Source organism: Eucalyptus grandis, chromosome 8, assembly GCF_016545825.1.
Source record: "Eucalyptus grandis isolate ANBG69807.140 chromosome 8, ASM1654582v1, whole genome shotgun sequence".
Taxonomy (NCBI): Eukaryota; Viridiplantae; Streptophyta; class Magnoliopsida; order Myrtales; family Myrtaceae; genus Eucalyptus; species Eucalyptus grandis.
Genome location: NC_052619.1, coordinates 13,745,065 through 13,759,376, shown reverse-complemented (window position 1 = coordinate 13,759,376; position 14,312 = coordinate 13,745,065). Strand labels below are relative to the sequence as shown.

At 41.4% G+C, this 14,312-nt stretch overlaps 2 protein-coding genes across 2 annotated transcripts; one reads left to right on the top strand and one right to left on the bottom strand.

Annotated features, from left to right (window-relative positions):
- Window positions 1–2,381: 2,381 nt before the first annotated feature.
- On the top strand, window positions 2,382–6,686 carry LOC104416386 (pentatricopeptide repeat-containing protein At2g31400, chloroplastic). The gene is made up of 4 exons (XM_010027786.3): window positions 2,382–4,677; window positions 5,366–5,582; window positions 5,688–5,872; window positions 6,227–6,686. Exons 1-4 carry the CDS (start codon window positions 2,681–2,683, stop codon window positions 6,489–6,491), a joined length of 2,664 nt encoding a protein of 887 aa, XP_010026088.3. The 5' UTR covers window positions 2,382–2,680; the 3' UTR covers window positions 6,492–6,686.
- Window positions 6,687–10,678: 3,992 nt separating this feature from the next.
- On the bottom strand, window positions 10,679–12,139 carry LOC120286993 (basic proline-rich protein-like). Its single transcript, XM_039299616.1, has 2 exons — window positions 12,132–12,139; window positions 10,679–12,011 (listed from the first exon to the last, which is right to left on the bottom strand). The coding sequence occupies exons 1-2, from the start codon at window positions 12,137–12,139 to the stop codon at window positions 10,697–10,699; spliced, it is 1,323 nt and encodes a 440-aa protein (XP_039155550.1). The 3' UTR covers window positions 10,679–10,696.
- Window positions 12,140–14,312: the final 2,173 nt, after the last annotated feature.

Sequence of the window (14,312 nt, the reverse complement as noted above, 5' to 3'; positions counted from 1 at the left end):
TCTCTTTTCGGTTTCAGCCGTGGAGTAGCTCCTTTTGTTAGTGCAATGGTCATTCTTGTTTTTCCTATTCCTTTACTCGGGCACGCAAGCGAGCAGCTATTCTGAAACACGCGTCGAATCTGAATTGGGCTGCTTCCGTGAAGGAGGTCCCTTGAAGTCTGCATGACGTGGCAGGTCCCAACTGGCGGGAGGAAGAAGAATGAACATTCTGATGTGTGCCGGAATAAATGAAGAATATACCTATCCAATGCTTCCTCCTATAAGATACGCTTAGTCTTCCAAAAAATTCTGGTCAACGAATCCGGTTTATCCTATTTCAACCCGCGTCTCTCAACATTATTCAATTCTGGCTATAAAACGAAAAACGATAAGGTTGCAATTAGCCGCAAAGTTGGTGGCCAAGGGGTGGCCAATATTTACAGATTCCCGAAGGGTTTCGGATATTTTATATCATAGAATAACGGGATATTCTCTAGTAATATACGGGATGGAAATTATACGGTTTGGGATGTGGACGTGCATTTATCATCATTTACCGTTGAAGTAGATTGTTACCGCAGTAAAGCTGTAAGATGATGCTATCGTGATTTCACATAATCTGTACTGTACAGCGAGCAAGGAAAAGACTAGGTATTATAAGAGGACTATATCGGCTTGCAAGATTTTACAGAGAAATTGTATCTAATAATTAGATTTCGTGAGTGGTTCGTGGTATTCAATGACAAATCATAAGAATGATATGTTTAGTCATGTCAATATAATACCCAAATAACCATGCTTTGGGCATATTAACGAACTTCAATGTGTTTCATCATTTATTAATAAGATACGATGGAAGATAAGTTTATAATTGAAGTGAACGGTTTGCGATTCACTGGGGTCCACAGGACCTTTGGGTCTAGGCAAGAGAATTTCCTACCCCAAAAAAAAAAAAAAAAAAAAGCGTTGATTACTTATTTTATAGGTATCATGTCCATGGACAAATGCGTCAATTCATAGCTTTATTTTATCTTTGGCATGTTTTTTTTTTTTTTTTGTTAATCTATTTTATCTCTGGCATGTTCCGCTATTAAAATTTGGATATGTTTAAATGCTAATTATTATTTTTTTCTCTCTTTCTGCATATATTTTTTTTTGCTATTTTGTTTATTTATCAATAATCTCTCCGTTATTAAATGATTTGGGTATTTCTTGACTAAATCTTTTGTTTACTCTTTAAAATATCAGTTTTTCGCACACAAGCGATCGTGTAAGCACATTTGCTAGTCTCAAGAAAATCGTTCCGAATTTTCTCTTATTTGTGGAAGTTGCCCTTTTTCTTATTACATGGAATAAAATTTCTAATCAAATAAAACCCAACTGCTCAATCTCTACACTACCCCCAAATCCTCACGTTCTGTTTTGTTCATATACATCTTCCTAAAAAAACTTATCTTCGCCTAATCAGGAAATCCAGCTACCCAAACAACCGGATTTCCAAAAATTGAAGAACAAAATCAATTAAAAAAAGAGAGCAATAATCACACAACATTCCTGTTTCGGCTGCCTCGTTGCCTAATTTGTCCTCTTGTTCATATATGGCAGCAGGACCGTAATGGCAAGGTCGATTCAAATGCTTACAAACCTACCAAAAAAGAAAAAGAAAGACCAAATGCCCTCACAATCTTATCCAATTTGCTCTGTTTTTGTAAAGTAATCCGAGAACGAGCTAGAAATGGCAAGACCATGGCATTCTTAAAATCGGTTTCCTAAAATGAATAATTTACTCGATGCGTCGGATTGTTATCCCAACGCCATAAATTAATTTCCATTAAACCCCGATTTCTTTCCTTTTTCTAACCAAAATAGCCCTTCTTGTTAATTTTTTTTTTCAATTTCCTTCTTTGTTATTATTATATTTGTTTTTTGGGAAATAGTAGTCTTGCTCCCCAAGGAAAACCCAGAAAATCTCTGTCCATTCTCACTTCCCAAGTTAATTCACTACCAAACAAAGCGTTCATGTCGTCCAGCCAACCTAGGAAACCCAGCTCACCTTTGACTGTCCCCGCAAACTTTTAACGATGGGACAGTCGAGCACCGCACGATCCTGGGAATTCAACGCCCTCACCTAAAATCTCAACGGCCGCGACCCCCGAGCCCACACCGCTAGCCGGGGTCCCGCGCAGCACCGGACCGAAACGACACGAAGTCGCCGAAACGACGCGGGACACAACGAAGCCTATCCCACCCTCCTTAAAAATAGGAAAAAAATATGGAAAAACGGGCGTGACTCCCAATGTCCGAAATTTTTATTTTCAAGCACGAAAGGTAAAAAGAAAAAGTAAAAAAATAATAAATAAATATATAAATATAAGCAACTCACTGCTGCTCCAGCTGAAATTCCAGTCATTCACTCAATCTTTCTCTCTCCTCTCTCTCTCTCTCTCTCTTCTCTCTCTCTCTCGTTTCTTATCTTTCTCTCTCTTCAATTTCTCTCTCTATAATCTCCGCCATATCCAATGGCCTCTCCTCCATCGTCATCTCCGTCGTCTCCTCTCCCTCATCCTCCTTCGCCTTCCACCCAACCCTGCCAAAACCCTCGCTGACCTCTGTTTCTCTCTCTTCTTTCTCTCTCTTCCAGTTGCCGTTGAATCTGTCCGTACGATCTCGAGTTCCAGACAGTAGAATCCAATCCGACCCAATGGCTTCTTCAACGCCGCCCCACTGCTCCCTCGCCGCGTCGAAGCCCTACCAGAACCACCCTTACCCGCAGAACAACCAGCGCCCCAACCCCAACCACCCCAACCACCACCACCACCACCACCGCGGCGGCCGCGGCGGCAACAACCCCAAGTTGGCCGCCGCCCACAAGGTCGCCCTCGCCAAGCCCCCCTTGCCGTCTCCGCACGGCCCGTCCAACGCGGCCTCCGCCACCGCCGCCGCCGCCGCCACCGCTGCCGCCACCGCCACCGCCGCCGCCGAGGACCCCGGGTTCCCCTCCCTGCCAGCTCTGAATGCCCCAAAATCGGATCTTGGGCCGCAGTTCTCGGGCCGCCGGTCGACCCGGTTCGTGTCGAAGATGCACCTCGGCCGACCGAAGAACAGCGTCGGCGCCCCCCACACCTCCGTCGCCGACGAGGCCCTCCAGCACGCCGTTCGGTATGGTAAGGATGAGAAGGGTTTCGAGAATGTGTTGCTCACCTTTCAGTCTAAGCTGTGCGGGGCCGATGATTATACTTTCTTGCTGCGGGAATTCGGCAATAGAGGTGAGCATTGGAAGGTAGTTCGGTGTTTCGAGTTTGCGGTGCGGAGAGAGAGGCGTAAGAATGAGCAGGGGAAATTGGCTAGTTCTGCGATTAGTGTTCTCGGTAGGCTGGGGAAGGTTGACCTTGCGAGGAGCGTGTTTGACACTGCTTTGAGGGAAGGGTATGGTAATACCGTTTATGCATATTCTGCTTTGATTAGCGCGTATGGCCGTAGTGCGAATAGCAGGGAGGCGATTAAGGCCTTCGAGACGATGAAAAACAGTGGGTTGAAGCCGAATTTGGTCACTTTCAATGCGGTGATCGATGCATGTGGTAAAGGGGGCGTGGAGTTAGACAAGGTGTTGCGGATTTTTGATGAGATGTTGAAGAATGGGGTACAGCCTGACAGGATAACTTATAACTCTCTTCTTGCGGTTTGCAGTCGTGGGGGTTATTGGGAGGCGGCAAAGAATTGGTTCTATGAGATGGTGGATAAAGGGATCGACCAGGATATTGTCACGTATAATACGTTTCTGGATGCTTTATGCAAAGGTGGTCAACTGGATTCTGCTATTGAGATCATGTCGCAGATGCCCGCAAAGAATATCCTGCCTAATGTAGTCACTTACAGTACAATGGTTGATGGGTACGCAAAGGCCGGGAGGAGTGATGAGGCATTGAGTATCTTTAATAATATGAGGTTTTTAGGTATTGAGTTAGATAGGGTATCATATAATACATTGCTCACCATATATTCAAAGCTTGGTGATTTTCAGGAGGTTGTAGATATTTGTAAGGAGATGGATGATTGTCGCGTTGTGAAAGACGTTGTAACTTATAATGCACTCTTGGGAGGGTATGGCAAGCAGGGAAAATATGATGATATGACGAGAGTGTATAAGGAGATGAAAGCAGCGCAAGTGTGCCCCAATTTGTTGACCTATTCGACCCTGATTGACATGTACTCAAAAGCTGGTCTGTATAGGGAGGCCATGGATGCTTTTAAAGGGCTTAAGCAGGAAGGATTGCAGCCTGATGTTGTCCTTTATAGTGCACTTATTGATGCTCTGTGCAAGAATGGATTGGTAGAATCTGCCGTCTCTTTGCTTCATGAGATGACAAGGGAGGGTATAAGCCCCAATGTCGTCACCTACAATTCTATAATTGATGCTTTTGGTAGATACATGAGTGCTGAAGCTGACTTTGGTGGTAATAGATCTTCGTGCCCAATGCTTATTGAGGATCTTGCAGAGAACAAAACGGCAGATGCGGAAGGAGATAGCCGAATCATGAAGTATTTTGGGCAGCTGGCATCTGAGAGGGGAGGCCCATTGAAGAAAGACAGCAGAGGCAGACAGGAAATTCTTTGCATTCTGGGAGTGTTTAAGAAGATGCACGAGCTAGAAATCAAACCCAATGTTGTCACTTTTTCTGCTATTTTGAATGCATGCAGGTACTCTTCGTCTCTTGTCTGTCAGGTTCTTATAAGTTTAGGTATCTTGTTCGTGCTGGGAATATCGTGGTAGATAAATAGTCATTTTAGAAAATTTAAGTCTAGACGCTAAATATGATGAGATTAATAGTGGGATGCCTTTGAAGAGGATGGTTTGCTTTCAGTGCCTTGAGCGTCCTGTTGACTGCTATCAATTTAAAGTTGAGTTGGTCTGACAATCGAAATTCAAACTTCTAATCAAGAAATAGTTATTTCATTGTACTGGAGAAGAGGCTTTTTGAAGGCAAGGTGACTCTACTTGCTGAATGAAGTGGAGAGTAGATACTTAAGTAGGATGCTTTTATGGTTTCCAGGGTTACTACTTGGCTACATGCTCATATTAGTCATCTATCTAGTTTATGTTGTCTATTAGTGTAGAAATTCTAAACATTTAATGAGAACTTTTCTCTATGTTTTGTTTGTACTCTCTTTAAGCCATTTTTTTTCATTTCCCAGAAAAGCTTCTGCTACATGCCAATTGATCAAAGTTGTCTAAATAATTTCCCTAGTTTCTTCCATGGACCTTCCCTTTTTGATTTGGAAATGAATAGTTTTTGCTGTTTTATCCAGTAAACAAGTTAATCCTATCATTCATAATTCCTTCATATAGCCTTGACCCATTTCACTCCCTTTCAATGTTTGGATGCAGCCGCTGTAATTCCTTTGAAGATGCTTCCATGCTTTTGGAGGAACTTCGCATGTTTGACAATCAACTCTATGGTGTGGCGCATGGACTTCTGATGGGCCGCAGGGAGACTGTATGGGTTCAAGCCCAATCCCTTTTTGATGAAGTGAGACAGATGGACCCTGCAACTGCATCTGCCTTTTATAATGCTCTCACCGACATGCTTTGGCACTTTGGTCAGGTCTGTAGAACAGCACTTTCCCTAAGATATGTTATTTGCTTTGTCAAGAAAATCATTACACGTTCTTTTTAGACTTGATTAATGTTTTCATCATTCTTTTTTCAGAGACGTGGTGCCCAATTGGTTGTACTTGAAGGCAAACGTCGCCAAGTGTGGGACAATGTCTGGTCAGATTCTTGCCTAGATTTGCACCTCATGTCTTCAGGGGCGGCTCGGGCCATGGTTCATGCATGGTTGCTGAACATACGATCTATTGTATATGAAGGACATGAGCTGCCTAAACTGCTGAGGTAAGCAAGTTGAGCACGAGTCTAGAATCCTATCCAGTTTGATAACAGTTTTGATCTTTGAGAACAGGGGTTCTTTATTTTTGCTAACTCTATACAAGAACAAATTCTGTCTTGAAAGGCATCACGATAATGATTTCAGATATTTTCACTTAGCAGATCCCGCAAAACTTGATAAACCGCTCGCGGATAAATTTCACAAGAAAATTTCTGAAGAAATTGAATTGTTCTGAAAACCTTTGATATTACACTCTGCTATGCACATTCTTTTTAGCTTAAAAAATCTAAGTTGTGTTTTTCAAGAACAATATCTGGGAACACTTTCCATTGACTGCCTAAAGTTGACTTTTTTTGCAGCATTCTGACGGGATGGGGCAAACACAGTAAAGTAGTGGGTGACGGTGCACTTAGACGAGCCATCGAGGGCCTCCTAACTGGCATGGGCGCACCCTTTCGGTTAGCCAAGTGCAACATAGGTAGGTTCATATCGACAGGGTCTGTAGTGGCTGCTTGGCTGAGAGAGTCCGGGACGCTTAAGGTTCTTGTACTTCAGGATGACAGAAATCATCCTGCGAGTGGCGGGATTCATAAAATCTCGGAATTGCAAACGCTGCCCTTGTAGCCTATTTATATCATCTGACCTTTCGGTGTAAGCTGTTAATAATCCTTGTAAATTATGAATTTGAATGACTTCTCCTACTTCACTTCTCCTAAAATCTGCGCTGGCGATCGGAACACTGTCGGTTTCTGGAGTTTATAACAGTTTCTGTAGTCAAATTGCGCTTTAATGAAGATGGAAGTTTCTGAGTGTGGATTATATTTTTGGGGACGAATTCTTTAATTAGGATCATTTGCATTGCATAGAAGCCAAGAAAAAAGGTGGGTGTTCCATTTGAAAAAATTCTTCTCGGTAGGTTTGTGTCGATGATTGATTCAAATCTTGCTGGTTGACGGGGATTGAGCCTTCATCATGATTGAAGTATAACTTTTGGGAGTGGGGGTGCGGCTTTTTCGTTGGTAACAAGTCACTTTTTTAGGACAATTTTATTTTCCCTTGGAATTCGATACAAATAATTCGGACAAACGTGAAGTAAAACATCAAGGCTTATGAGGTGGTGGACCAAGCATTTCTCCGATTATGATCAATTGAGATCCTCCACCTCAGGGTGAATTAAATTGGATATTGTTGGGTCTCACGTGGGTGAATTAGATGGAGTACTATTGGGTCTCACGACGCATTTTTCGTCACAAAACAAGAAGGGTCACTCTTTAGGTGGTTGCTTTTGCCACTTGTGTCGGGATATGTTCGTCCGTATAAGCAAAACTTTTGGTGTCGTGGTCATGACTCGATTTCGCAAAAACATGGGTTTCACAATTTTATTACTGAGGTTGACCCAACGCCGTAAATAAACTTGTTGATTCAAAACTTATGGTTGATAATGATAGTTTTTTTTTTTTTTTTAAAGAGATGTATAGTTTTTGCTTAAAAAGAAAACAAGAAGGAGGCCTGACATCAACAAAAAATAGACACTCAAGAAGACAAAAGTCTATGGGAGTGTAGAGGTGCCACCGTTCCCAAATGAGAAACCAACAAAAAAGCGAAAAAACAAGAACAAAAAGACTAACAAACAAACGCTAGAAAACCTCCATCAATCAAAGATAGACAGATGTAAATCCCAGTTCTGTTGAAGTCTTCTGTTCTTGGGAATATCCCGGACATGCTTAAGAGTTGTCGCTTTATCTTTAATAGCCTTCTGGAGGTGCATCTTCATTGTTGGAAGGAAGAGGGCCTGGTTGCGAAATAGAATGTTATTCCGCTCTTTCCAAAAGATGTAACACAGGGCTCCAAAGCTAAAGCGAGCCGAAGTCTGATAAAAGTTACTATCCACAAAGCCAAAAAAGTCCGATAATGATAGTTTTGTTTTGCTTAAAAACATCATAAAACTGTTAAGCCTTTTATTTTGAGTTCAAAATGTAAACATAATATTCCCAGAAAATGAAATTGTCTTGCTGATTCTCTTGGAATTGATAGGCGCTTAAATACCAATTTCTATTCACAGCCTCCTAGAAAGTTATTTTATGTTTTATTAAGTAATAAATTAGGGGTGATGTATTCTAGTCATCAATTTTTATATTCGATTTTAGTCCTTTTCATAAATAAAATAAAATAAAACGTTCTTCACCAAATTTTCGAGTGAATGGAATACTATAAGTTCAAGTTTGTGAGGCGTATACATGTATGAGGGCAGTCGTAGGTGCTTTCTCCCCTCTTTATATTAATGGTGGTCTGTTTTTTACATTTTCGGTTCAAATTAATTGCAATGTACCTGGGAGGGGCTTAACCTTTTCTAGTTTTTTTTTTTTTTTTTTTTTTTTTAAAATCTACTACGGAGGAATGTCAAAATGGGCAGGAGGCGCAGATTTCCCGTGTTCCGCGTAGTATTTCAAGAGAAAATGAATTTTGATAGATGTTGAGCATTGTGGCATAAACTTTCACTAAGAAAAGAAAAATAAGTGGGATTCATTAAAAAAATAATTACAAGTAAAATTAGATTCTATCACTTTTTATATATCGCTAATTGATTTGTGCATCAACAACTTCTTATATTACAAGATTGAATGCTGGTCATTTTCGCATTAATAGATTAATTACATTAGAGTGTCCATAGCTCACCGTCCGATTTAGAATGATCAATAGCATCAAGACATGTCAAAATCCTACCGTCACTGGTTAGTAATCAAGTGAAAGATGTCATAAATGAGTTCTTTATATTATGTTTCATCATAACCAATCACTGAACCTCATAGTATACAGATTTGAAATAACATGACATTGTACAAGTTTTTACTTCATTTAATCTTATTCAAGTTCACAAGTTCCTAAAGTGCAATCTTTTAATTTACAATGGATTGCCCGACGAAACTAAGAAGCAAAATGTCTTGATATAATCTTTATATTTTTATGACAAAAAAAATTCTTGAAATTTTACAATGTCACGATATTTAGTTGTAACCAATGCAAATGCAATTTTTTTACTTGTTTTAAGATATTATAAAAGACTCACGACTTTTTTGCCGTAAGCAAGTGCAAAACTTTATAAAGTACTATCTTTTTATGATATCGTGATATTTCATAATATAGGAAAAGTACTAATTTTATCATCGGGTTTGTCTTAACTTTATCGAAAATGACAAAAAGCAAAAAAAAAAAAAAAAAATCTATGGTACCATAAAAATCCCATTTTCTCATTCCCAAAACTCTTTTCAATTTCTTACTCTTTTTGTTAAAAAAAAAAAAGAAAAAAGAAAAAAAGATTGTACTGTCACAGTAAGACCATTATCGATTATAAACAACAATGCCGTCTACCTAGCAAAGCTATTTCCTAGCTGATTATTTCTTGGCATACCGCTTATTTGACACCACCTCAGTTTCACATGTCTATTTCTTTTGCCTCCGCCACGAGCCTAATGTGAAACCATAAATGTCCAGCACTTGAGAGCATGAAACTAAAACGAATGACTAATATTTAAGGGCACCAAAAATCTATTATAAAAAACAATATATCAAGCGATATATGCTAAACTTTTTGGAATTTAAACCGTTGGAGTCCTTTAAAAAAAAAATTTCCCTCGTACCTGCCGTCATCTCTTGTAAGAAGAAGTTCACGACCTGAAGTTTCTCGCGACCCGTCGAACACACGACATTTGAGGAGGGTTTCCTCGGAACGGGCTAAAAATAGATTGATAAACACACATTGACAAAACCTAAACTCATCTTGCTTTAGTGGGTGCAAGATTAGCTGTATCCCCCTCCACCATTTAGTGGAATATAAAGGCTAACATACGTGTATATTCATTTCAATATCAACGCTATTAAGTCAAAAGCGACATTGACATTGACTCGTCGTCTTCCTAGCTTCTGAGTTTCGAGCATGCATGACTCGACGTGACTGTGCTACCAACTCGAGGAGATCTTAGCTGGAAACCCCTTGCCAGAGATAACCCACAAGAAGATACAGCCAAAAAGAGTTCGACGACGGCAGATTTATCGGGAAGACCTGCTGATTATTCAGAAAAGGATCGATATATAAAATTTCAAAAAATGCAGATAAGGGTATCACCTTTCATTTACTGAAAATGTGTAATTTTTGCGTTATGTATTTCACTACACATTACTCATCGAAAAACCATAGCTGTCCCCCATAAATTTCTGGCAACTTTATCCACAAATCTATAGTAAGGCACGTATGAGAATCCACCAAGAGTATTGTGGATATTAACGCAGCGGGATCTAGATTATTAAAGGAACTACATGAACGCTCTGATTGTAGCGAGCTGACACGTTTACAAATCATCGTGATTGTCCACGAAAATGATCGCGGAGTAAGAATTGCAAACTTGAAGGGTTGCTAGAATTGGGACGCATGTCAAAGTATGGTGACGATTTTCAAGGTTAAACATGAAGCCACTGAGAGCTTAGTGGAGTTACGTCGTGATTATTATACTTGGTTTCCTCTGGTGTCTTCCCCTATAAATACCAAGCTATCTGCAAGTATTTCCATGCAATCTAAGCAAGCACAACGTTCTAATTTGTCTGATTATGTGGTCTAGTCTTTGCGTGCAAATTATGGGGAAGTTCTCGGGTTGTGTTGTGAGAGTCGCCGTTGCCACATTCTTGATCGCTGCGATTGTTGCGTGTGCGACGGAAGCGAGACGCCTTGAAAAAGAAGCCATTGTTGTGGCGAAGAGTAGTAGGGTAGGGGATGTGGTAGTATGCGAGGCCTTGCATGGTGGGCAAGTTCGTAAGGTGAGCAGCACAGCTGGCTGTTACGCTAGTGGCCATGGTGCAGGAGGTGGACTCGGTGGTGGTATTGGCGGTGGCATTGGTGGCAGCATTGGTGGTGGCGTTGGAGGTGGCGTTGGAGGTGGCGCTGGAGGCGGAGGAGGTGTTGGAGGTAAAGGTGGGGGTGGGGGTGGAGCTGGAGCTGGAGGGGGAGGGGGAGGTGGAGGTGCAGGAGGCGGAGGCAGTAGAGGAGGAGGAGCAGGTGGAGGTGTTGGAGGTGGCGCTGGTGGCGGTGGCAGTGTAGGTGGAGGTGCTGGAGGAGGTGGTGGTGGAGGTGGTAAAGGCGGCGGCAAAGGTGGTGGTGGTGGAATCGGAGGAGGAGCAGGTGGAGGAGTTGGAGGTGGCGTTGGTGGCGGTGCAGGCGGAGGTGTTGGAGGTGGTGGTGGTGGAGGTGGTAAAGGCGGCGGCAGCGGTAGTGGTGGAGGTGCTGGAGGAGGTGGTGGTGAAGGCGGTAAAGGTGGTGGTGGAGGAAGTGGAGGTGGTGGTGCAGGAGGTGGACATGGTGGTGGAGCCGGAGGTGGCGTCGGAGGAGGTATTGGTGGTGGTGTAGGTGGAGGTGTAGGCGGAGGAGGAGGTGGTGGTGGTGGACATGGTGGTGGAGCTGGAGGTGGCGTTGGAGGAGGTATTGGTGGTGGTGCAGGTGGAGGTGTTGGTGGGGGTGTAGGTGGAGGAGGAGGTGGCGGTGGACATGGTGGTGGAGCCGGAGGTGGCGTCGGAGGAGGTATTGGTGGTGGTGGTGGAGGAGGAGGTGGTGGACATGGTGGTGGAGCCGGAGGTGGTGTTGGAGGAGGTATTGGTGGTGGTGCAGGTGGAGGTGTAGGCGGAGGAGGAGGTGGCGGTGAACATGGTGGTGGAGCCGGAGGTGGCGTTGGAGGAGGTATTGGTGGTGGTGCAGGTGGGGGTGTAGGCGGAGGAGGAGGTGGAGGTGGACATGGTGGTGGAGCCGGAGGTGGCGTTGGAGGAGGTATTGGCGGTGGTGTAGGTGGAGGTGTTGGTGGAGGCGTAGGCGTAGGAGGAGGAGGTGGTGGACATGGTGGTGGAAGAGGAAGTGGAGGCGGTGGAGTAGGAGGTGGGGTTGGCGGCGGCATCGGAGGAGGAGTAGGGGGAGGTATTGGAGGCAGCGGCGGCAGGATAGGTTGAGGTGGAGGCGGTGGAAGAGGTGAGGATACAGGAAGGGGAAGTCCGCCGTAGTGGCATTGGTGGGGAGGCACCAGCGTCGGTGGAGAAATTGGGAATATAATGGAAATGATGCGCGTGTATGTTATGGTAAAATAATGTTTTATAAATGCGGTCGTGTAGCTACATTGTCAGACCATCAATCTTTTGATTTTGGTCTTTACTCTCATGTAATATAAAGTGGAATGAAATAAAGAGATTATGTATTGTATTTATTAGTAATTTAAATGACTGCGCACTTGCCTCTTCATTCGTTTAAGTTAAATGTTTGAATTTAACCAATTTGTGATGTTTTACAAAAGGTTCCCCGAACCTCTAGATGATTGGATATTTGTGTTAGAAATTATTTAATACAAGTATATCATGAAATAAACTAGAAATGGGATAGGACCCAAAATCGTATTCTCGTGTATCATATATATTTATTTTAAGGCACATCTCAATCTTAGAGTTATTGCTTTTATTCTCAAAATCAAAATGCAAAGATAAGGATGATATGTGTTTTCATATCGGTTGAACTATTGCTTGAGCATGAGTTAAACAAAAATAATTTCAAGGTTTCCATTCATTTTTTTTATTCGGCTGGAAATGTTAATAACTTAATATTGATAGATTGAGTCACTCAACTCAAACAAGCTTAAACGCCATGCTGATATTTCGAAAAAGACGGGTTGGAGATTTCCATGTCATGCTCTTAACAAATTCATCTTTTAAAGGATGGTTGCACACTCAATTTCAAGGTTTAGACATGGACATGATGATGTCGGACATGGACACGAAGATATCATTTTATTTTGACATATCTAAGCTTCGTATAATTATTCATTCACTTAATAGTTTAAACTTCTATATTATTCTTTTTAGTATAGTGTGAGAGCCACATTCTAACGTATGATCGATGGTCTTGGAGCACAAATTCAGGACCTATTATTTTCCAAAGGAGAAACAAAAGAAGGGAAATAATGATTACCTATAATTTGATTAACAAGTTGTTTCTCTCCCATTGTCTATGGACTTAACTTTAGAAACCTAAACAATCACTAGCCAGCCTTGCTACTCATGCCATGCACGGTATATTAAAAGAGAAAATAACTTTGTTGCACAGATATCGCAATGCTTTGCCTTGACAAATCTCCTAATACGCGCACGAATCACCAGTCGGTGTGCACCAGATAAGGCTCCATCCAGATAAGATCTACTAAGTCAAGCTTTTGTCTTGGATTTTCCTCATTCTATTGATGATATCTTTTCATACAACATAACGTAATCTTTCATTGTAGATTTCATTATACAGGTTTATGGGCTATCTATCTCAATCTTTTTCAAATCTACAATTTTGTCAACGTGATTACTTTTTGTTGATAATTTATTTGTTAATGATACTTGAGTACTATTTATAAAACCTTGTCCCGCATAGTTCTTACCGATTCATTCATTCTTAATTTTCTAACTTAGTAATATCGACAATAGGTTTATGAAATAGTAGAAATGTAAAAAGAGTTTTTTATCCAAATTCTCAATTATGCATAAGAAATATTTGTCTTTGTTTCATAATATAGTGGTTCTTACATTTTCAATTTTTTGTGTAAATTTTCCAAATAAAGTTTATTTTGTTTTGACATAAGTCATCTCTTTCCACTATTATTATTATTATTATTATTATTATTATTATTATTATTGGCATGCGGGGTGGCCAACTTTACTAGTGTAGACTCTGAATAAAACATGCCACATGTCCAATACAAATAAAACTTGAACCTCCGAACCTTCATTTTACTTTATTTTATGAGATGATATTAGTTTTCTTGTCTAGATTTCATTATGTCCATCCCAAGGGCAGAGATTTGCTCAGAGTTAAAAAAAAAAAAAAAAAAAAAAGTTAGGAAGTGAATGATGCGAAAGAACGTGGCCTTTCATCTCCCTTGCTTCTCCCATAATGATATTTCTAGAGACCAGAAGCTTCTCATGGCCGCGTCGCGTGCAAAAGTCAAAAATGGGTTTGCTGTAGTTTGCAGTGGGCTGAAAATAGACCGACCAACACTCCCCAATACAGCAAAACCTCACCCCCTTTTGCTTAGTGGGTGTAGGATTAGCTGTGAGATCCGGATGGTTCGTAGTGCTCTCTGACGTACTTTAGTGGGAAATCAAAGCTCTGTACGTGTACAATTTATGGTGATCTCGACGACCATAGTGGGGGAGCTGGCATTGGCACCAGGAAATTTACGTACGTGAATTACATCTTCATGCCGGATTTACCATGCATGCATGTCTCAACGAATCTAAAGCCACCAGCATAATAGAAAACTTAACTGGAAGTTTGCCTTTCCAAAGTTAAAAACGAAAAATGCATTGATCAGTTTTATATATGCAGAGATCGAAGGGCTTGCTTTATTTCTTTTAAGAACTGGAACGTTTTCTTTTTCC